The 23,987-nt window shown below is 35.6% G+C and overlaps 3 protein-coding genes across 8 annotated transcripts in view; 1 reads left to right on the top strand and 2 right to left on the bottom strand.

The window, feature by feature from the left end:
• LOC129566468 (mitochondrial import receptor subunit TOM70) lies at positions 1–6,550 on the bottom strand. 2 transcript variants are annotated; one of them, XM_055442428.1, is made up of 6 exons: positions 5,560–5,714; positions 4,541–5,378; positions 2,448–2,997; positions 1,590–2,237; positions 643–1,432; positions 1–560 (listed from the first exon to the last, which is right to left on the bottom strand). In XM_055442428.1, exons 4-6 carry the CDS (start codon positions 2,221–2,223, stop codon positions 236–238), a joined length of 1,749 nt encoding a protein of 582 aa, XP_055298403.1. In that variant the 5' UTR covers positions 2,224–2,237; positions 2,448–2,997; positions 4,541–5,378; positions 5,560–5,714; the 3' UTR covers positions 1–235. The 2 variants fall into 2 exon arrangements, with proteins under 2 accessions (XP_055298403.1, XP_055298401.1); XM_055442426.1 differs by having other exon boundaries at positions 4,541–6,550.
• On the top strand, positions 6,339–18,386 carry LOC129566470 (sialin). 3 transcript variants are annotated; one of them, XM_055442431.1, is made up of 9 exons: positions 6,339–7,063; positions 8,078–8,217; positions 12,423–12,691; positions 13,643–13,743; positions 13,857–14,014; positions 14,717–14,887; positions 16,190–16,473; positions 16,843–17,217; positions 17,386–18,386. In XM_055442431.1, the coding sequence occupies exons 2-9, from the start codon at positions 8,190–8,192 to the stop codon at positions 17,581–17,583; spliced, it is 1,584 nt and encodes a 527-aa protein (XP_055298406.1). In that variant the 5' UTR covers positions 6,339–7,063; positions 8,078–8,189; the 3' UTR covers positions 17,584–18,386. The 3 variants fall into 3 exon arrangements, with proteins under 3 accessions (XP_055298406.1, XP_055298407.1, XP_055298408.1); XM_055442432.1 differs by having other exon boundaries at positions 6,621–7,063; positions 8,087–8,217; XM_055442433.1 differs by lacking the exon at positions 8,078–8,217 and having other exon boundaries at positions 6,621–7,063.
• A 1,815-nt stretch (positions 18,387–20,201) lies between these two features.
• Positions 20,202–23,987, bottom strand: part of LOC129566467 (protein nubbin-like) — a 65,364-nt gene continuing 61,578 nt past the window's right edge. For all 3 annotated transcript variants that reach the window (XM_055442423.1, XM_055442425.1, XM_055442424.1), the window contains one exon: positions 20,202–23,899. In XM_055442423.1, coding sequence (XP_055298398.1) covers positions 23,542–23,899 — 358 coding nt within the window. In that variant the 3' untranslated portion in view covers positions 20,202–23,541. The remainder of the gene's footprint in view (positions 23,900–23,987) is intronic.

The raw sequence follows: 23,987 nt of genomic DNA, 5'->3' as shown, positions 1-23,987 counted from the left end.
TTTTTTTTGCTCTTCTTTTTGCTGTTTTATTTGTATATGCTTAAATTCTTTATCATCTTTTCAAAAGATCGGACAAGACTAAAAACTAAAACACAACAACATGATGCTTGAAACGCGAAATGACCTCTTCTCTCTTTCCTTCTCGCTGTAACTGTTTTTTTTGTTTCGAAATTCGAATATACTGAAAAAAAAATCTAATTGATTTCGCTTCACTTTATTTGTTCATGTGTATTGCTCAAGCGAAAGCGGCTCCGGTGGCACTTAAAGCTGACAAACTTGATAAATCAAGTCCAAGTTGTTTAGCGACATTCAATTGTGCGATAGCTGCATTCCTCAACGAATAAATGTGAACCATTTCCATTTCGGAGCGACACAACTTCAATGCTTTTTCGAATAATTCAATGGCATCCTCTAGCAGACCACGTTGCACTTGAATCGTACCGAGTGTTTCATAGGCCAGTTCGCATTTCTCGTCGATATCGATGGCCTTTTGCAGTAAATCCAATGATTTTTTGATGTCTCCGTTCCATTGTAAATGCAATAATCCTCGATGCACGTATCTGAAAATGAAGAGATCTTTTTATTTTTTTTCGAACGTTTTCCCTTAGGTTTGATTTTTAAAAAAATAAGTAATCTACATACAGTGATGCCTGGGTTGGTTGAATGGTGATTGCCTTTTCGAAGAGTTCGTCGGCTTTGTCGAATTGCTGTTGTTCGGATAGGATTTGTGCCAAAATATTGTAGCATTCGATGTTATTGGGAAACTTATCGGCTGCTCGGTGTGTGGCTTGAATGGCATTGTAAATTTGAACTTGATTCTGAACTAGACAAGCATGACGGTATTCGGCATAGCATTTTTGAACCAATGCCGAGCACATGTGTGGCGTCAATTCAATGGCCATATTAAAATCGGCTAAGGCTTCATCAAGTTTCTCGAGTAATACATACACTTGACCGCGTTGATGGTACACATCAGCATTTGATGGGTCCAATTTTTCAGCGGCTGCAAAATCTTCGAATCCTTTTTGATGCTGTTCATTTTGCACATTCAATGAGGCACGTTTGATCAAAGCGTTCGCCTTCACCGAAGTGTCAGCGTCCGAGCTGTCGATGACATAGTCCAAATCTTTGGATGCTTCACCAAGTGAACCAAGCAGCAGATAAATTGTGCCGCGAAGTAGTCGTGCTTCGATTTTACGCTTTTCGTCTGACTCGTTCGAGTCAATTTCTTCGGTGCATGCTGGTATGATGTCTTCGTATTTACCGTCTTTCAAGGCCATCTTTGCTCGACTCAAGCCACTGTTTGCATTTTCATCGGCGTCGTTTGTCATTAGCGGGTCATTTGAATACGATGCAAAGTATGTTTTGATGAAATTCGCCGATGGGTACACGACTTGTCGATTTTTGAACGCTTCTTTGGCATCACGACGACCTGAAAATGAATCGAGATTTTGTTTTCATTATTTCGAACATTTTCCATTCACACTTCAATGAAGTGATTTCATGTAAAAAGTAGCAGAAATCAAAGTATATCGATTTCAACATAATCAAACACATTTCATCAATCAACCATTCTATTCTGCACTTACCCAACTCTTTTAAAACGCGATCGGCAAAAATGAGCGAACTTTGATTTTGAAATCCTTCCAAAATGCAAGTGGCAGTGATGTCTTCCAAGCTGGCGCATAAATCGTTTGTATTTTCGCTGGCTTTGGCGCGACGGAACAATGCCTTAATGTATCTTGAATTCAATTCCAAAGCGTTCGTACAGTCCTCCTTCACCGCTGACCATTTCTTCAGTTGTTCATAAGCAGCAGCGCGATTTTGGTAAAATGTCGATAGGTCAAGTGGTTGGGATTTTGGGCACGTTTCGATGGCTTTATTGTAAAATTCAATGGCCTCACTGAATTTGCCGCTTTTAAACCTTGAATTGCCATCATTCTTATACGCTATTGCCTTTTCCAATTCGGTTTGTGGTTTTGGTTCAACCATTTCTTTCGGCAATTTATCATCACCGTCCAGCGATATTGATTTCTCTTTCGAGTTGCTGATTTTCTTCTTGTTTGTGCTGCTACCGTCCGTGCTGTCGGCTGACTCTTCGGTCAAATTGGACGTTGTTTGATTTCGAAAATACAAGTAGCCCAGTCCAAGTGCAATTGGTGCGCCCAACAAAATAGCCATTTGCCATTTTGGTAGCAACGACCCCGTACTGCCCGTACTCATCTCAGTCAACCAATCTGTTTCGATATCATCGTACGTAAAATACACACACACACAGAGAAGAGAGAAAAATGTAGATAAGGAAAAAACAAAGGAATTTTTCTTTATATCGATCACATTTGACAAATGTAGAACAGCACAAATCGAATTACACGGAATTGTCAACTTAATGCCAATCTTACATAATATCCGAAACAAACAAATAAAAAGCCATGAAAATAACTTACTATGTTTTTATTGCGCTGGACCTTTTTTAGTTGCTTTCTGACAAGAAAACACACACGCACCGGCAGGGGAATGTGAAAGTGAAATTCTACGTTCTGACTTCATGCGAATTGTCGTGTGTCTGTCAAAATGCACAATCACATGGGTTTTCGTTACACACTACTGACGCCATCTGGCGAAACTGATTGCAAGCTCAAAATCGTAACGAAATGTTATTCTATGAAATCTGAACGTAAATACTCTCAACACACATTCTGACTCCAAATTGCCATTAAACATTTAATTTGTAGATGCAGAATGAAAAATCTTATGAATATTAGCAATTAGTTAGTACGTGCGGCAGGTAGGTTGTTATCATACTGCACAATAATTGTCGCGTCTGATAAACATTTTTTACAGCCTGAAAAGCAAATTAAGTGCACATAGAAACAATTTGAAAATTGTACAATGAACAAATTTGGTGCGAAAATTTCCTGCGACATGCATTTTTTTTCTCTCTCTCCCTCTCGATCTTCCTCTTTGTGGTCAGATAAATGAACTGTAGGCTGTGAGCTGAAAAAAAAAACAGTCTGGGTCAAGGTAGTATCGATTACTGGTTCATTTTAATAAATTTATCGTTTAATATGCGGAACAAATTATAGGTTTTATCTAGCTATTACGAGTTTATGATTGATGCTAAATTCTTGTTGATGTATAGAAAGTTTTTTCTCTCTCTTCTTTTTGTGTGTTTTGTTGTGTATTTTTCATTATTTTCAAGTCTCGTCGACACAACAGACGAAATGGTTTTAACAGAGACTATTTGGTTTTTGTTCGTTTTTGCAACCATGATGTAATTAAATGCACTTATTTGCACGTAAAGTCAGGCAGCAACAAGCCGAAACAATGATGTTCTGACCATCCAAGGGCGAATCACAATATATTACCATAAAAGTGTTTTGCGTAGCTTGTGTTGTGTTGAAAGTGACTATCGTTGTTGTTGTTATCGCCGTCGTCGTCGTCATTCAGTTCAATATCACTTGGTTACAATGTGAGAGAGGGAGAGAGAGAGAGATAAAAAGAGTAGAGGTTTTATTTTGTATTCCAAAGAATTGCTTGCAATCATCAATTCTTTCTACGAAAATCGACCGAAAATTGAGAAAGAGAGCAATAAAACCAAAACACATCGCGAGAAAAAAAACGACTTCCAAAGAGCTGATCAGGTAAGAGACAACCTGTTTTACTAAATATTCACCGATTCGAGAGTGTTAATAAAAAGCAACGGTTGCCTTAAAATCGTCTCTGTCTCTCTCTCGTTCAATCAATTAAAACATTGAACTAGTATTATGCTTTTTATTTTATCAGTGAATCACACACACGGGCACATTATAAAGAATTTATTCAGCTTTGTTGTTTGTTGTCTCGGATATTCTGCTCTTTTTATTATTTCGTCCAAAAAGGTGTATTTTATACTATATTATACATAAAAACAAAAGTAGTGTGCAATGTGCTAAACCTAGTATGTGTATTCATAAAAAAAATGAGAGCAACAAATACGCGCGACATTCCATAGCCCGTTGTCGTACATTCATATGCGCAGATACTATATAATATGAAGAGCAGAGACAAGAGAAGAGAAAAAAAACCGAACTTGGCGCTTAATGCGACAAAATAAATGATGAATATCTAAGCGATATCAAGCGACTTGGCTGTTTTTTTTTTAATGGTCTAGTGACTTTGGTGAGCGCGCGCACGATTTAGTATGGTCAATGAGATATAAAAAAAACCAATACGGAGCATCATCGATATTCCTAGAAAACCTTCTGGATGCACGGAAAATGTACGAAAAAAAGCACGTAACATCAAGAAGAAGAAGAGACTTACACTCAAACGTACATTCATATTCAGTTTGAGTACGAGGCGACGATGGCATAAAAATAGCCTCACAAAATAAAACATTTTTTGTTGTTGTAATCGGCCGTTTCGCCGAGCAGCATGAAGAGGAGAGAATCGAATGAAGAAGAGAGAAAAAAATGCAAAAAAAAACGAAACATTTCGAAAACATACATAATGAATACGTAACCTCAGAAAGACATCAGACCATGTGAATATTATTTACCTTCTGTTGTCGTTGGTGCTGCTTTTGCTGCTACACTTTTTTTTCTATCTTTCACTCAGACACACACTCTATGTTTGCGCGCCGATGATTCGTGACTTTGACAATTCATTATTGTTTATTATTTATGACGCGACTCTGCGACACACTCATTTTAATGCCAAATCGAGTACGCTCTGCGTATGTAATTATATTATCCGATGAAAGTGCATAAACAGTGGAAACAAGAGCACACACTGACGACAATGTAGACGACGATGAGCGAATGAAGAATGTTATCGGTCGATTTGTATGTTATTAACGGCCACTGCGCGCTATCAGCGACGACAACGGCGGCAATGTCGATAAATATCTGAATTGTGTGAGAACAAATGCTTTTATATCGACATTGTTATCTCGCAACCGCTTCGATAGATTTTTTTTGCTTTGCACGTGCTATGAAACACGATCGTGAGCATTGTGTTCGCAATTTGCATTTGCAAATCACATAATAATGAGTCTTTACGAGCGATTGTCATACGATCAAATGATCATTCAATGTGGAAAAAATTGCACAACGCGTCGCGTACTTTTCTCTGCTTCTTCTTTGCTTCAAATGTAAATAAAATGCCTCACACTTCATATGAATATGCACAGAGCGCATAGCACAGCACACACACCGTCGTCTATTTTGCGTATGATCGACCCAGCTGAAATGTTTGCTGTTAAAATTTCAAGTTCATTGCTCATATTCATAATAATAATTAAACCACATTGTTTCACGAACAAAGCAGCGATGACGGCAGCAGTGACGACGACGCACACATTGGACTGCTACTTGGAAGTGGGAAATGAATATTGGCTGAAAAAAAGGAAACGGAATTTAAAACAAATCGGATTCGTACTAGTTTCAATATATCGTCGAAATTGCGTCTTAACGTTTCACATACATGTGAAACAAAAAGAAATAGATTGTAATCGTAAACCATATGTAATTTGAATAGATTGACGCGTGTGGTTTGTTGCCCATCTATTTTCCATACCACTGGTTTATATGGTCAATGAGATAGATGTTCGTTAAAACGATTCACGAAAATTTTGCGTTGTTGCGGATCATCCTCACCGTTAGGAGGAGCCGCGCGCGGGTGGATATGTGGTTCTGTGTGTCGTACACAACAGCGCAGCACATTTGGGATCCATTATCTCTCGGATATTAACGGATATTCTAGATGAGTGCCCGAGCATCTATAGTGTTGTTTGTCTCAAGCTGTTACCGTGCGCCTCGTGCCAACGCACATTATCGTCTTTATGTCATTTTATTAATACCGTACGTTTGTGTGTATCGTCAGTTCGTCATGCAATTTTCTTTCTGAATATCATATAGCGATTTTTGCACAGGAATCTACTCTCCTATATACGATGAAAAGAGAATTTAACGAGCCTTTATTTTTGTGTAAACATCCATACACCGAACACAGACTGACACACACGCATAAACATAGTCGAAATCGATCTCGTCCCGTCGTGCACACACAACCAAACCCGAGCCGATGGTGGCAAAAGAGAAACTGATACACATCACACAGCTCCGTCGCCCGACTATACAAGGCTAACTATGTTTCACTTCGGCTCTCTCATTCTCTTTCTCTGTCTACCACTCGCTGCGATCAATTCACTCTCCGGCTAGCGTACAAACATTGAATGAATGCTTGTTTCGGCTTGTCCGCATGCTGTTGATATGTTACTGTTGTTGCGGCTCGCGCACGATACTCCGACTGGCTCACATTTGACTCTAACAAATGCGTTTTCATGTATAATTTGAGTCAGTCGAATATTAACCGTGACTTCGTGTGGATGTACATTCTTAATTTTCCATAAGAAAACAAAAATACCGAGGAATTAAAAAAACTCAGTCAAATTTTCTGTCCAAATCAATTCTTACCTTTTTTTCGTTTGATTTTCGTTTTGTTATAATTTTATTTCATTTTTTCCGAGTACGTGTTTTTTTCCTCGATTTGTCTGTCAATAATAACCGCAGAAACCGATAAATTTGCCTGTTTATACGTTCAATCTCTTCTACAAAATTCATTAGTCGGTGGTGTGTCGCATTTTAATTTCGACATTTTTTTGAGTTTCAAACGATTTTCAGTGTACTCTAAAGAGACAAGAGAAGAAAAGCGGTACTTTTTGACATCGTGAACGCGTTCTTCTTTTTCTATTTCATATCGTACAAAAAACGAACGCAGAACTTTTTTTTTTCTTCCGTTTCCATTTGCAATAAATCAATGGAAATCCAAAACGAAAACAAGTGCTGACAGACATTTGTGCAAAACTCGGATGACTTCAATCGCCTAAAGTCGATAATTATATCAAATACCCAGATAATTAGCGCACATCTAAATCGGACAACGATTTTTTTTTTGTTGGTTTGACGTATTCAAAAGTGCATGTTAAATTGTGAACAAATTTGTGACTATTTGTTTTTGCTTCATACATATTTAAATTGAAACTGAATTTCCGTTCAATTTTGACGGATAAAACGCCAAGGTAATTCACAAATTTTCATACAAACGAAATATTTATAGATTAACAATTGTGAGTGCTGTTTTATTTGTTGTTGTTAATGTTATCTGTCCGAAAAATTTCTCAGTCAGACACTTTGATTTCATGGCAACTTCCTTGTACGGCTTCGTGGTAGATAAATGGAATTTTGCGTGTTTTTTTCCCTCTATACATTCAACAGTTTTTCGGCTTTCGAGTGAAATTGGTGTAAAATCCCATCAAACAGATGGTCGCAGACAGTTTTGACTCAAAACTGTTTGAGTCTATTTTGGTTTTCGCGCGCATTTCTATTATGATCTCTCTCGATACACTCTCTCTATTACTCTGTTTCTCTCCCTTTTTCGATCACCTCACGCGCACACGCGCACATTGAGCGTCATTCTAAGCCAATGCGTGACTTACTTCGAAATCGACTTACATCGTTAAATGTATGTAACGAGCACAGTTTGTGTTTGAAAAACTGTTACTTTTTTTTCCATTCTCGGTAATACCAAGGAGACATGTTTTTTTATACATATATTCACAATGTATATCGTTTACACAACAGCAGATGTGTTTTTTTTTTGTTAGATTTATTGACGTAGAAGTCTGTTAAATTGACATGAATCACCGTATGATATTGAGCTATTATGAAAATAAAATCATTTGTTACGATCATTCATTCAGTTCCTGTGTTCATTCAAATATTGTTGTTTTTCGTATTTATTTACGTAGAGTAATTCTGTCACTGAAGAAGTATTGTATTGAAATTTGTTTTTGTCATTTGATGTTTTTTCTCCCTCTACAAAATTTCTTTTTCATAGCTGGTTAATTGATTTTTGTTTCGTATTGTTTTAGTTTCTGATAAAGCCGTTTATCTTGAATATGCGTTTTTCCCCGGTGAAACAGAAAAAAAGAACATGCATTTTATTTGTTTTGCAATTTTGCATCTTTGTGCTTCCTTCTTTGATAATAATCATTTTTTCTGTTTTCTTCTCTATTTTGTAATCTGTTTGGCAGAAAACAAAGCGAGAATTAGGACGTAAAAGTGAAAAAAAAACACATACACACACACAAAGACAACAGACACAATTCCGAGAGGCAGAGAAGGAAAAATAGCAAAATCGTTACAATGGCTGAGAATAAGAGTGGCAAAAAAGGTGAGTTGTTCAATGACATTTTAATTACACCCCAGTTCTGTTTTCTTTCTTGTTCGAACTTTCAATCGCAATAATTGTCTGTTGCGATGGGCGAAAGTAATCGAAAGCGAGAAGAAAATGAAATACGGTTTTTTTTATCGCGAAACTATAGTTCGAATGACGTTTGTGTAAACAGATGCCAATTTGGCCCAACAATAATGCCATTTATCAGACTCCCCTAATGATGATGAACAAAATAGAGAAGGAAAAAAAAAACGAAATAAAAGCGCGGAATTCAATTTCTTCTTGGAATTTGGCCGGTAATCAAACGTTTATTCACACGTATCGATTGAATTGGAAAATCGGATAATCGCCTCCAAATTACCGTTCATCGCCAATTATTGTCCAATTGTCTATTTGCTCTATTATTTATCTCTCTCTCTCTCTCTCTCTCAATTTGTTTCTTCTTACCTTTTTTCCTCGAAGTCGGTGACACCATATTTAATAATTGTCGTTCCAACACACACACACTCACTCACTTACAGATTAGGTATTTTCTCGAATCGCCTCTTCTCATCTGGGTTTTTCGATCGCCTCAATTAAAATGACTTATGTTGAGAGCGAACACACGCTCGCGCACTTTCGATTCGCTTGAATTAACAACTTTATTTGTGCCGCGTCTCAATTAACGGAAACGAAAAAAAAGATCCGTATATACAATAAATTGATGGAACTTGAAATGTGTTCGAATAGCTCATTTCTATCAATTAATTGCGGTTTGAGTTAAACAAGCTTTCAATGAAATTAGTGTGAGGGTATGTGTGTGTGTGTGTGTACTTTTCCTCCTTGGATAATCGAATGCAAAAAAGGCATCTGTTTGTGCACGGGGCCTGAGCACGGGGCCATTGTTAATCGAAAGTCAATTCGATTAAAAAATTGAACTTGAATATCCATAATTATTTTATTGTTTTTGATAAGAAAAAATGTTATCGTTGGCGGCGTTGGAACCGCCCAAGTGTTGTGCTTTGGACGATCGGCTCTGGCAATTTGGTTTTTTATTTCTTCTTCTTCTTCTTCTTTTTTCGGTGTTTAATTAATGCAATGCACGCGAAACATTTGGCACTTAACCAGCGGATAACCTCAAACGAAAAATGAATTTAAATATTGCGATGTTTTTTAATCGGTTTGTTTGTTTGCTTGCAAATGAAACATATATTAACCGAGATTTATAATAGATATATATATTTGGTATCTCCGGCGTTTAAAATAAAATTATTCGTTTCGTGTTTGAACACAAATGCTGACCCAAAGCGATAAGAACTTCTTTTTTTTTAATTTGGTCATTAAAATAAAACGTATTTTTTTCTGTTGCTGACGCTAATTCACTTCTAAACCGAATCTGTATTGCCGTTCTCGAGTGATGTGAGAGAGAAGAAAAAGGGCAAAGAGAACATGTACGTCGATCAACGATGAAAATCCAACGCGTATGCAAAACGGCTGTAGATACGTAATAACCGTGTATAAGCCATGTGATTGCCAGAAAAACTAATACACCGAATTCTATTGCGATTCGATTTATTTGCACATGAAAATTGACGTAGTGGCCATACTCTGAAAAGACGCGAATGGCACACGGGGATTAGAACACAGAATGAGAGTTTGAGCGAGCGTGCGAGACGTGAAAACAGACAGATACACGATGTCGTGCGAATAGCGATTTTGTTTTACGTTCTGTTCATTCATATTTTTAGATTATTTGTGCAAATATTGAGATTCTTTCAGTTTTGCGTTACGTTCAAAGCGTTTTCAAAAAGAAAGAATAAAAAACACATGCTAAACAGATAAGTTTGAAGTAATTTATCATTATAGACACATGGATACACAACATTTTGTAATTCTATAACCGTTTTTTCTCTCTTCTTTTCGTGTTTGTGTGTACACGCTTTTATCGGCCAATTTTTTATTATATCTGCAATAATGGCCTTCTTTCAGAGTGTTCACACTCATGCGACTTTGCCACTATCATGTGCCCGTATCATATTTCTAGACTGTTGTCTCCTCTATCAATCGTTTAAAATAACATTAATTTATGGAGATTACTTGTATGCTTTACAATGATCTTATTTCACTCCGCCTTTTTTCCGTTTTGCATTTAATGCTCTCTTTTTTTTTCGTCGATCGATTAATAATAATAATCCGTAGTAAAAATGTAAATTAAGTTTGATGGATGCTGTTTTGTTGTGGCGTGTGCTATAATAAACGGGCAGCCTTAAATAATTTTCTAGCTGCGAATACATGTGTCGCCGTAATCGTTGTCGTCGTCGTCGTTGTTGTTGATGCTTCCACCGTTGCCGTCGCCGATGCGTGTGTTTTTGTGTCTGAGTGTATAAACGATTTGACTCAAATTAAATGCCGGGCATTTTAATTGGTTTTCATTCTCGATTCTTATTACATATTTTGTAACGAAAAAAAAAAATTAATATTATTATTACTAAGATTTCAAATGCAAGGGCCTTTTATATTCCGTTAGCATTGACAAACTGGATCACACAGTCATCAAATCAATAAATTCATGCCATTCATTCCGTGTCACGAATGCACAATGACATTTTGACTTGTACCATATCTCGGTCGTTTGTTCGCCCGCTGCGACACAGCTACTGAACAAACTGAATCAGCCCCGCAAGTCAATGGAAATAAATTGCTTTTGTTTTCAATAAAAATGTTCTTACGAAAACAATGGGGACAAAACAAAATTCCGTCTTGACAACACTATTTCCCTTTGTAGGAAAATTACCCGCGAGTGACGAGCGAGAGGGAGAGCGAGAGAGAGAGAGAGAGAGAGAGTGAATGAGATTGTGACTCTGTCATTGTAATACACATGAGATCGAGAGCGAATAGCAAAACAAAGACAACAGAATCAAAGCTTTCCTGTAACAGATAAACCAAATGATTGATTTATAGAAACGTATCAAATGCAAGCAACAATTGTTTGATGAATGTGCGCTTTCGATGAATGCGGTTTGCCTTTTCGAATAAAATAAGATGAAAAATAAACACACGCACACACACGATAGTGAATCGATTACATAGGAGCTATTTTAAAAATAGATTCCTTATATCTTTGGCGCACTGCAAATATAAATGACGACGGCGACGACAAACGAAGAAAAATAGAAGAGAATCTCACTCTCTCTCTCTCTCTCTTTCTGTACCGCGCGCGTCCGTTGCGAACAGGATTTTCAGTTTTTCTCGGCTCTTCATCAACAACAATACTTCGTTTTTCTCTCTCTCTTTGTCAATACACGCTGTAGCTGTTGTTGTTGATTTAACACGAATGTCAGTCTGTTGCTATACATTTCTTTTGTCACTACTCTATTCTATTGATGTCGGTCGTACAAACACACATTGAGATCGACCAACGAGCGTTCGCGACGTCAGCACAGACTGTGGGTGCGTCACTATCACACATTCACACACAACATATCACTTGGCGCTTTCAATAAACAGTCGATTGCATGAATTTAAATAATAATCAACAACAACAACAACGGCAGCAGCAGTGAGAGAGCACTTGTTACTTGTTGCTACTTCTGTTACTTGTTACATGTCCGTGTGCGTGCGCGCGCGCATGCTTTCCGTTGCTCGTTCACTCGGTGTGTACAATGACATATTCATGTGATACGCGGAATACACGAGGCGATCGCGTTTCTGGGCATTTTGTATTATTTATTCGCTATGGGTAAAACAAAAATTGTTTTGTTCATTAACAAAACCTTTAAATTATACAAATATTTTGCTTGTTGTTTGGAAAACGAACAAACGTAACAACAACTCGCTAAAAGAGGGAGAGAGGGAGAAACCTGCGAGTGGCCTGTATTCCGCGTACGAAAAGAACCGTAAAATCATTGCTCACACATTTTTTCACGTTCGTTTCGATTGTTTCGATTCGTTCAGTGCTAATTTGTTTTATTTACATAAAATATATATCGACGCCGAAGTCGCAGACTTTTTTATCTCAATAGTTTCAGTTGTTATTCAAATGAATTTTTAAACACATTTTATGCTCTGTATGTTTCTCTCCCTATCTTATGGAAGCGTGCTTAGTTTCAAGCCAAATTCAATCACTGCCATTTGTTTTTGAAATGAATAAAAAATTGATTCGTCCGACGATGTTTAAGTAGTTGACTTTGCTGAAGATTTTTTTTTCTCTTTTTTCTTTTCAGAATTTTTATCATGTCGACAAGTGCTCAATATTATGGTCATATTAGGCTTTATGTTAAATTATGCGCTGCGTGTGAATTTAACAATTGCCATTGTGGCAATGGTCGACGAACCAAAGGGCACCTCAACACACGTCTCAAACTCAACCTCGCCACTCACCATTAACGATACATATTCGTATAAGACTCATGCAAAAGAGGAACTCACCTCAGCATCACACACACTACTCACTACCGCAGCACCAGAACCATTCCAAAACACTACTGATAAAGTAAGTACAAGCGATTTGTTGTTGTTGCCTTCTTTTTCTTTAATCAAAACAAAAAGTTATTTTCAAGTCTGAACGAAATAAGGAATCAGAGAGGGCAAAAACCCAAACTTTGTAATGTGAATAACCTGCATAGCAATTTTCATCGACCCGCAACAACAACAACAACAAAAAAAGAGCAAAAAAATACCAAAACACCAAACAAGAACATAATACGAAAATGGTCAAATACCGGTGATTTATTGGTTTTCGACACAATTCCGCCAAATTCTTAATTCAAACGGACACCACCAACCGGTATTAATCGCGCTTTCGCTCCGTTGTTTTTTCTCCCTTTTTTTATCCACATTTTCGTCGCAGTCGTTGTGATGAAGATGAGTTTTTTTCTCTTCTACTTTGTATCGGTCTGCATATATGTGCTTTTGGTGTGTATGCAACGAAAGTTGCATATATCGCAATTCACAACGTCAATTTCAACACGCAATCATTTTTAATCTGTCTGGAATCGCTATCGCACATTATTACGTTATAGTACGATGCAATATATGTGCGGCGATCGGATTTTGCATCATTCGATGTGATTCGGTGCGGTCGATATTACGTAGTAGTTCATGTTCATGGACTTTGTTGCTTTCGTCGTTTATTCGTTGTTGTTGCTCTTTTTTTTGGTTGACTGCTGCGCTGCGTTTCACTGAATTATTATCAATACTTGTGTGTGTATGGCGGTTTAATTTTTTTTTCTACTCGACTGTCTCATTTAGTTCAGAAAGTTGGTCGTGTTATCAGCCAAATGACACTCAGCCCATTTATATACGAGAAATAATTATAATTAGAATTGATTTTTTTCACACCATTTTCTACATACGGAAATTTCCGTAGTAAATTCTCAATGAATTGCTTGTTGTTGTCTACTTGATTGATTAATTTATGTTATGTACTTTTCCACGATTACAGCCAGCGACAGCCAAAGCAAGTGATGGATTTAAATTCAAATGGAACACCGTGGAGCAGAATATTATTTTGGGCAGCTTCTTCTGGGGCTATGTGCTGACAGAGTATGAAATTTAACTATGTTTTAACTGCGCCGAAAACGAACGGTAATTTTCAATTCCAATTCACTAATTTTTTTCGTCTTCTTCTTGTCTACAAAAAAAAAACGCTAAATTAGATTACCAGGAGGCCGATTGGCTGAATTGATCGGTGGACATCGTGTCTTTGGTCACAGCATGCTTTGGGCCAGTGTACTCACTCTGATCACCCCATGTGCAGCCTTCATTGATTACAAAGCCCTTGTTATTGTTCGGGCACTGCTCGGTTTCATGTTGGGTAAGTTTCCCTCTCTCTCACCTCACCAGGTGATACCACCACCAATATCTTCGACCAAAATCAGAAAAAGTCTGCACATTTTCGAATAAGTATATCTGGTTTTATTAGGATTTTATCTGATCATTTTGGGAAATATATCTGACCGTTTCGGACAAGTTTGTCTGTCAAAAGCAGAAAAATAGTGAATCCATTTTTCTCTGCTCAATCTAGAGTTTTCTCTGACTTTTTTTGGAATTTATCTGGACAAATTGGAATAAAATTATCTGCTCAAATTGTCATTCTTGTCGGGCCAAATTAGAAAATCTTCGGTTCAATTTAGACTCTATCTGACCACTTTAGAATGAACCCCAGAAAACCACACAATCGATCGCAATACAATTTATCTATCTAATTGAATGTTTGTTGCTAATTTTATTATCTTTTGTTTGCTCATTATTTTGATGACACCGTCTGACTACTCGATAGTTGTAGCTTCCATCGCATTTTAATTAAATTGAAATTATCATACAAACTGACTTCTTTTGGATGTGTCATTTTATTGGTTTTATTTATTATCACCATGATTTTAGCATGTGATAACCATCGATTGTGCACCGTGTGCTGTTTAATTTATTTTGTTTGGTGCGATGAATTCGGCAGAATCGAATAGGTGCTAATTCTTTATTTGTTCTTGTATTTATAATTTTTTTTTTCTACCTGCAGGTGCTTCATGGCCAGCCATTCATCCGATGACAGCTGTTTGGATCCCTCCAGTCGATCGATCAAAATTCATGGCAAACATGATGGCTTCATCACTTGGAGCCGCCGCCGCTATGCCAATTTGCGGATTTCTAATCGAATACATCAACTGGCAATCAACATTCTACTTCACAGGTACGGTTCAAGGATATATGTTAAGCCACGCGAAAATATTATCGCGTGACACATTCTTTCTCATTTCCAAAAATCCCAATCGCATTTTTGTACATATATCTCCGCCCCACCAAATCCGGCATTTATTTCGCTGGAATTGAAAAATTATTACCTGAAAACATGAAATATCGTCGCGGTTTTTCGTCTCATTGAACATTTTGCAGGCAGGATATATTCAGAGAATTTTCAGTTTCTATATTTGTTATTCAACAATTTTTTTTTCTCGATTTGAGCACACCGAGAGAGAGAGGATCAATGAAGAGAAAAAAAAAATTGAAACCGGTTTCAGAACATTGTCGCCACATAATTTCTACCTCATTTGACTTTTTCTACTACTGAACAAATCCGCACGAAACGAAACCAGTAGAACCAGTGAATCATAACACCGACAATCATACGTAATTCGCATTTTTCTCTCCGTTTTATGCACGCATACATTGCGCACACCGCAGATTTTGAATTCCAGCTGCTAATTTTTACCCATCTCCCACTTCTTTCCAAGAGCGACAAGCAGTGCGCCAAAGGCATGGTTTAACACGCATAATTAAAACACAAGACAAAAAAATCCAATACATCTCAAGTGTGTGTGTGTGTGTGTTTAAGTGGTTTGAGTTCAAAGACAGTAAGAGATAGATATATATATAATATAAGTAGCTAATAAAATGCCATGCGCTGGGGGCGGAGATTATTTATCTGGTTTTTATTATTGAAATAAAACTCTGAATCAATTTAGAGAAGTGATAAAAAAAACGCTTAAATGATTCATTAAATTCAATATTGGAAAAACCTATTGAGATCAAACTCACGCCGTTGACATTAATCTAAACTAATGACTTCAAATGATTACCTAATTACTTTGAAATTATAACTTAGTTGGAAATACTGATAGAATAATACAGGTGAACATAGCTTCAAAAAATTGTTCATCCACTGCATTCGGCTAACAAATTGCTATTTCATCGTTGAAGTTCAAATGAATCAAGCTAATGCATCACATTTAGCCTATGATTGCTAATTATTTTAATGAGATAGGGGCAATGAATCTTTTTGGCGCCGAATTATCTTTTTTCAAATATTTTTGACGATTGAATGCTTCAAATTCAATTTTTGAATCGACATTGTTGAATTTTTTTTTTTATAGATTTGCAATAGTGCCTCTATTGGAAATAGTGGAAATACCACCTTGAAAATAGTGCCTCTATTTGATTCAATTGATCAATAGTTTACAATAATCGTAAAATCATTCTTAATTTTTATTCCCAGGTGGTATTGGTTTACTGTGGTCAATTGTGTGGTTCTGGATAATTTTCGAAACACCAGCCGTGCATCCACGCATTTCGCCCGAGGAGCGAAAGGAGATTGAAGATGCAATTGGAACCACAACATCAAAGAAGAAGCCAACTTACGTTCCATGGCGGAGTATTTTGACAGCGCCCTGTGTCTGGGCCATTATTCTGACGCATGGAACCTCAGTGTTCGGCTACTTTACCATCGTGAATCAATTGCCAACATACATGAAATACATCCTACACTACGATATCAAATCGGTGAGTGAACGTAAATTGTTGTGTCTTTTGTTCGTTTATTTGTTTACAATTCGGCAAAACAATCGTTAAAACGTAGAGGTCGACAATCATCGTCGATTATTCCAACAATTGGTATCTCACTAGAACGCGCACGCGTTACCAAAGAAACCGTACTTTGGTCAGCTATTTATTTTGACTGTCTCAATCTGATTTGTTTATACAATTACGTTTGAGTACGCTTGAAATTATCACTGACAAATAAACAGAAGAAGAAGAAGAGGAAAAAAAATAGAGCAGGAAAGATTTTTTATGCTTCTGTTGTCTGTCGCTTTTTTTTCTAATCACGACTCATCTTATTCATTTGTGTTTGTACATTTTTTTCATTCGCAGAATGGATTGTTGTCATCGTTGCCCTACTTGGGTAAATACGTTATGGCTGTGCTTGCATCGGCATTGGCCGATCATTTGCGTCGGACGGGCGCATTGACGACAACTCAAACGCGCAAAATATTCACAACATTTGCCACCATGACGCCCGGTTTTTTGATGATCGTACAAGTGTTTTTGGGCTATGATCGTACATGGTCTGTGATAATTTTCACCACACAACTCTTCCTCAATGGCGCTGTGACGGCCGGTTATTTGGGTAATGGCCTTGATATCGCACCCAATTTCTCTGGTACAATCTTTGGTCTAGCAAATACATTGTCATCGATCGGAGGATATGTTAGTACCTTTATGGTCGGTACACTGACAGCTGATAACGTAAGTATAGCCAATTTCCAATTCTTCTGATGCCATTTTTTTTTCATTTCAATTCGCTGGAAACACATGATTTCTGAAGATCAACTTAAAAATTCATTCCAAGCACATTCTCTTTCTTCAACGAAATTTTCACTCGAAAATCTAATTGAATTTTAATTGTACCAACAGAACACGTACGGACAGTGGCAAATTGTGTTTGGAATTTTGGCTGCATCGTACATATTCGGCTCGTTGGCTTTCTTATTTATGGGAACTGGTGAACTACAGCCATGGAATAACCCACCAGAACGAATCAATCGTCCAATTCATGACACGGAAGAAGCACTTCCATTGAAGAAAGACAATGTTATCACGTCAACTAAATAACAACCCAGCTAATGGCAGCAAACCAACAAAAACATACAACAAATAAGACAATACGCTTTTTTTGGTATTAGAAACCAAATACCAGACATCTAACACAGACGAAAAGCAAAGACAAAACCCTTTTTAGTAAATTGTGTCATTCGATTGGCACAATTTCGATTTGTATACAATCTAAAATCGTGATTCCGATTCACAACGGACGTTGGATAGAAACGAAAATGTGGAGAAATTTTATTGCTTGAAAATCCAGCGAGAGTGAGCGTTCGCGTCTATTCGATGGAACGGCCAACCGTACCTTTTATCAGATATGTATGTGTATCTTTGATTTTAGTTCTCATCCCTATCAGCGATCGCATAATATGACTTTTACAATGCTGTTTTTTCATTGTACAAATAGAAAAATGAGAAAATTTATATAATTTGAACCGGTAAAATTGACGACGTTATTTTAAATGTAATAACAGTATTTTTGTATTTTAAATGGAAGATTGTATTATGGCGCCTGAAAAGTGATTAAATGCATGTTATAATACTATTTAATAATAATCAATGAACAACAAACAAAAAAAATCAGAAAAAAATGTAATAGAAAAATGGGCAGCAAATAATTCTTGTTTCAGTAGAAGAAAAAAAATATCTTATCACACAGTGCGATTAGAATACGTATACCATCGGATTGAGAACAATGACTGACTACCTCGAAGTACACTCATTTTATGTGTAAACAATGTCTTTGTCTAATTGAATGGTACAAAAAAAAATGAGTAAAAAATTATGAAAATAGAAGAAGAAGAAAAAAACAACTGTCTAGCGGATACATCAAACGCATTTGTCTATTGGCACATGTGTACGCATGATGCCGATCTCAAGTGCATCACACAAACAAACACTGTGACAAAACATATCAAAATTCTTTTATGAATTTATTTCAAGAGCTTGACACAAAATTTATTATACGTCTTAAACCAAAATTGCTTTTTTTTCAATTAGAAATTCTCTTTGTATCGTTTGGTTACCTAAATAAACCATTTGCGGAGAAATCCAATGTACAGCGGAGCTGTGCGGAGTTTGGCAGGGATACCGTACATACGCTATACGTGTGAGCGAAACAGCTCTCTTTGCTGTGTTTACATTTCTATTGTTCAATACACATCTAAAAAGCCATGAGCGCACTGCTTAAGATATAGTGTATGTATGGCATCTCCGCCGAACTCCGCACTGCTCTGCTGTGCACATAATTTCTCCGCAAATGTTTCACATGGGTAGAAGCAACATAAATGTGACAACAATAAAACATTTTCTATCTTTTTTTTGTTGCAATTCAAATTTTAACTAAGCAAAACATCATTCGTTTTTAACTCTTTGTTCTACTTAATTCATTTCACATTGAAACGATTTTTAATAAATCATTGTAATTAATTTATTGTAAAAAAAAACATAACTAAATGGTATACACAAAACGAAACAAAAAACAAATGTTGAGGAGAGCATCCAAAATGAATGTTCTCAAAATAAAGTTCCACTACATCCAAAACAAGCACAATTACACAGATTCAATCACAATGAACAAAAAAAACTTGTAAAATTATTATAAATATTTTGATCAAAATCTAATAAAATGAATTCAAAACGAACAAATTTTATAGAAAAAAAATCTCGTTATTTTGTGTTTGATTCAATTTTATTACAGGATTTCGTCAAATGAAAAATCTCATTTTGAATCATAGCCAAGCACTCAAAATGATACAATTGAAAAAATTGAATTACCTATTTACACGTTTTATGATTGTTATCGTGATATCGATGATAACCCCTCGCAAATAATGAATCCGATGTGGAAATTCCGATTGCAATCAGCTCAATTTTTGCTACTCAATCAACGCATATCAATAGTACGTCTGCTTAGTTTAAAATCCATCCAATTGATAATGGCTTGCGTTGAGCGTGAGACGAGACACAAATAAGTGGAATTATCTTTGACTCATTCATTGAAAATATATGATTCAAGTCAAGTGTTGATGGAATGAAGGTACAATTTTAGAATTTTGAATCATTGACGAATTTGTTCATCAAAGAAGAAATTTGAAAGAAGGTAGCACGACATGTGCCAAGGTGATAACTCGGTATTTAGTCACAAGGCCATGATGAAATACGTCATTTCACAAAATGTTGTTCAAATTTAATCATTTTTTTTTTTAATCAGAATCGATTCTGTTTGCACTGATTCATAGAAAAATGTGATGATTGAAATGCATTTTTCCACTAAATTCACATTACTGAGATTATATAGAAATTTTCTCGAAATAATCATTTCGAAGGAAATTGATAACAGTTTTTCAGAAGAAAAAAATGTGTGATGAGCTAACCGGATCAGTAATTTTTGTCGTGATAAAAGAAATTCCAGAGTTAAACGAACTCAGAGGGCTTGATCTTTTCCATGAATCATGTTCGATTTCTCATCAACAGACACCGACTGACCTGATGCAAAGTTTGCATTGCTAACTAGACGTTCGTTTCAATTGGAAAATCGATGACAAAAATGAAGAAATCTCTTTCTTCTTAGAAGAGAAAATAAACAATCCTATAGAAAACAGATCTCAGAAAAAACACGCAATCAATTTGTATACATTTCTTCAGATATTTCTATTTATTTTGCATTTATTAAATTTATTTTAAATGGATAATGAAGAATATACAAGATAAATTTTTTGTTTCCTTTACATTTTTTTGGATGTGTTGTTTATTACTGTGTTTTTTTTTTCTTTAATTTTTTCCGTTGTATTTGCATTCATCGATTTTTATAGATACAATTTGTTACGGGTTTGTTGTTTTAATAAATTTACTTATGGAATAGAGTGTGTATTACAAAAATCAGTTTCGTCAACTGTCAAAATGTGTGCACAAACAAATACCGCGAATTAAATTGATTCTTCTGCTTCATTGGTATTTGCATTCAAATAAGAAGAGAAAGAAACAAACAAAAATATACTAAACAAATACCGACGGATCATTAGAATACTGCGTGCTCGCGTTCAAATAAATAATATTTCAATAGTGTCAACTGAATTCTGTTTGTGCTCTGTATTGTGTATGTGTGTTTGCATTTTGTGTGTGTCTCTCTGTGTTGCTTAAATACGTTTTTTTTTTCTTTATTAAATTAAGTAATAAATTTCATATAACATGTTTACACCACTTCACTTATTCCATATTTATTTAATATTTCTTGTTGTTTTTCTTTAAATACGTGATAGGTTTTTGTGTCATTTGTGTCTTAATTTCAAACTTTCCTCGATCAATTGTTATTCATTTTATACAGACGATATTTAATTTTATAATACATTTAATTTAGTGAATTCTCTTTAAACTCAAATACACATGCTGTCTCTTTCGAACAATTACACGATCAAAAATTACAAGAAAAAAAAATTATTCTTCTGATTTGCTGTGCTTTTACATACATTTGTTTGCTCTAATACTTAATTTATTTATTATGCTCTTTGCTTTATTTAGCCTCCATTTTTTTATCTCTCTTGCCAACGTATATTTATGATATGAATTTTGGCGAATTTTTCACTTAACTTTGTGTTTGTCGGCATTTCTACTGGACGAAAAAACTTCTTTTGAATTGCTGCAAAATAAACTAAACAAAACTAATAACTAATGTTTCTCTCTTTTTATTCACAAAATGTCAACAGTTATTGCAATTGGTTTTGTAGTTTAATGCCACGAATTTTCGTTTTGTTTCTCGAATGATGCATTTTTTTGTTCGTTTAAACGTATACGGCTGGTTTCTTTAGAATCTTAACTGTCATTATTTTTCTTCTCTCAATGTTTTTCATTCGCAAAATATTTTCTGTTAATTCCTTCGATATGTTCTGCTCGTATTGAAATCTCATCATCATTCGGCATCAAAATTAAAATCAGACAACAAATAATTATGATTTCTAAAATTGCGGCTGAGATTTTGATTATGCTAAAGTAAAGCTGCCCTGGATCAAAAACTGTACAGTTTTCGTCACAAAAACTACTCTACAGATCATCAGTTTGTTTTTCTGTGTGTGGTTTTCGGATTAAAAAAAAAATTTGCTATGGCTTTATGCATCAAATGTGCTGGCATCAATGTAAATACATTACTATAGGTACTATTGGATTCATTTTCAGTGTAAAAATGTAAACTGGATCTGGTTTTGAAAGAAAAATTGAGTGTCGACTTTGAATTTTCATATGATTTATTTTGGAATTTAATTTTCTGAATAAAAAAAACGCAAAAATACGGCCCTGTTTCTCATTCAATAAAAAAAGGTAATTTTTTGATTATCGAAATTTCGTTTTACTTCGCACAAATTAGGAACTCAAAAAGCAATCCACACTCTTTTCCTCACGCAGATTACAACATATTTTGTTCTATGTTCGTCAATTGATAAATATGTTCATTCCACTGAAGGATTTCATCTTGATTACCTTCGTTTACAGAAAATTTTGTTTCGAACTTTAATTTAGTTTCAGCCAAACAATTCCATCAGCTCAAGCCATTTAGGAATTGAGCCATTTTGAAAGAGTTTGTTCAAGAAACAAGTTTGAAATTTCGAAAAGAAACATTTTTTTAGGTAATTTATCAATGAAGGAGCATAGATCGTTGCTTTTCTGAACAAAAAAAAAAATCAAAAATGCGTATGTGCGTGAGAAGAAGATGTGGCTAATACTTCAATCTGTCTTTCTTTCCATTGGCATGTTTTTTCTCTAGTATTTCTATTCCATTTGGGCATCCCCCAGGAGAGAGAGAGAGCACTATTTTTGGTATGTGAAAAAAAGACAAATGAACTTAAGTATAAAATTTTATTGATCTCATTGTGAATTTTCATCATCATCAGCCGATTCTCGATATTTATACGGTCTAGAATTCTAACTTCAGCTAAATTGTAATGTATAATAACAGCTTCTTCATCATCATTATTCTCCCTTATTTTCATTCCGTCTGCATGTATCATCAATATTATTTTTTACATTTCACAAGTGACATTTAAAGTTAAATTAATCTACTTAATTTTATATACATTTGCATTTGTGTCTGCTTTCGCTAGTTCCATAGTACTATTTAGCCTTCATTTTGGCTTTTACATCATTTTTCTTTATGTTCATTGATCATATTTGCCATTAATGTTTCTTCGATGATTTCTTTTCTTTTCGTTTATTTTGCTATGTTCATAAATTTTAACCTTAATCTGTCTAGTTTCTTTTCTTCTTGTTTATGTTTTTTTTTTAAAAAGAACAAAACCATAAAAATGTATTCGTAAACGGTATTAGGAACTAATTGTTTCAAAAAGAAAAAAAAAATTAAGTGAAAAGAAGTGAAAGAAATTTATCATTCGAATATAGTATTAGTACCGGTATTAAAAGAATTGCACTGTGACACATTCTGATTTATATGTCATCGACGGAATTTCACATCGGTTCTAATTCTATCTTGTGTATGTGTAGGTGTCTTGCTGGTTTTGAAACGAGAAAATTAGAAAAGCGAAGAAAATTGTTCTGACATAGACGATTCGGTTCGATTTTCTTTTCTATTTTATGTTTTGTTTCAATTCGGATTTGTATTTGAGATTTTTAAAAAACAATTGTTTAGGAACTTTGAATAAATGTCGGTTTCTACTGCATGTGTGTTTCCATGTTATGTCTCTTCAAATACCTTCGCATACATTTAAATGTGTGTGTGTGTGTATTTGATTTTACTTTCCATTGTATTTTTCTCGATTCGAACTATTTAAGTTATCAAAAAACATTGAACGTTTAATAAATTCTTGGTTTTTCCCATTGCGATATGATTGGAAAAATTTTCGTATGAATGTTTTGTCAGTTGATGTGTGTTGATTTCCTGGTGAAAGGGTTCAGTTCGTTATTTGGCGACCAAATCGGCTGTTCAACTGCATTTTGAATGATGGGATCTATGGTTTAAGCAGGTCATTCCGATTTTAGGCTGGAAATTTGCGTGTAATGTTGTTGCAAATTCGGCGATAGAGCTGGCAACCATGAGAGACTGCCGCTTCCATTTCCACCGGTCGGACTCTCGGAACCCGGCGGATTGATACGCTTCTCTTTTTGGCGACGATTGCAGAACCATACGCGCACTACTTCCTTTTCCATATACAATCGATCGGCTAATTTTGTGATTTCTTCACTTGTCGGTTTTGGATTCAAGTGGAAATTTTTCTCCAAAGCACCACGCACCGATGTCTCAATCGAGGTACGCTTCTTGCGTCGTCGACCAATCGTCTCGGGCGTTGTCAATGGATTGCTTAGTGTACTTGTACCGAAGATGCTATAACAAATGAAGAGGCAGAGAAAAAAAACGAAATTCAAAAGTCGAAACAAATACAGAGAAGAAGAAAAGAAAAAAAATGGCAAAA

The sequence above is a fragment of the Sitodiplosis mosellana genome, unplaced genomic scaffold (assembly GCF_009176505.1).
Source record: "Sitodiplosis mosellana isolate CC-2019 unplaced genomic scaffold, AAFC_SMos_1.0 Smas_scaffold_3, whole genome shotgun sequence".
Taxonomy (NCBI): Eukaryota; Metazoa; Arthropoda; class Insecta; order Diptera; family Cecidomyiidae; genus Sitodiplosis; species Sitodiplosis mosellana.
This window is presented reverse-complemented; position numbering and strand designations above follow the sequence as displayed.

Coding starts and splice junctions, on each gene's coding strand:
- LOC129566468 (XM_055442426.1), bottom strand. CDS start 2,223: ATGAGTACGGGCAGTACGGGGTCGTTGCTACCAAAATGGCAAATGGCT. Junction 1,433..1,589: donor TCGCGTTTTAAAAGAGTTGG/GTAAGTGCAGAA, acceptor ATTCATTTTCAG/GTCGTCGTGATGCCAAAGAA. Junction 561..642: donor CAACCAACCCAGGCATCACT/GTATGTAGATTA, acceptor CTTCATTTTCAG/ATACGTGCATCGAGGATTAT.
- LOC129566470 (XM_055442431.1), top strand. CDS start 8,190: ATGGCTGAGAATAAGAGTGGCAAAAAAG. Junction 13,744..13,856: donor TGGGGCTATGTGCTGACAGA/GTATGAAATTTA, acceptor ACGCTAAATTAG/ATTACCAGGAGGCCGATTGG. Junction 17,218..17,385: donor GTACACTGACAGCTGATAAC/GTAAGTATAGCC, acceptor TTGTACCAACAG/AACACGTACGGACAGTGGCA.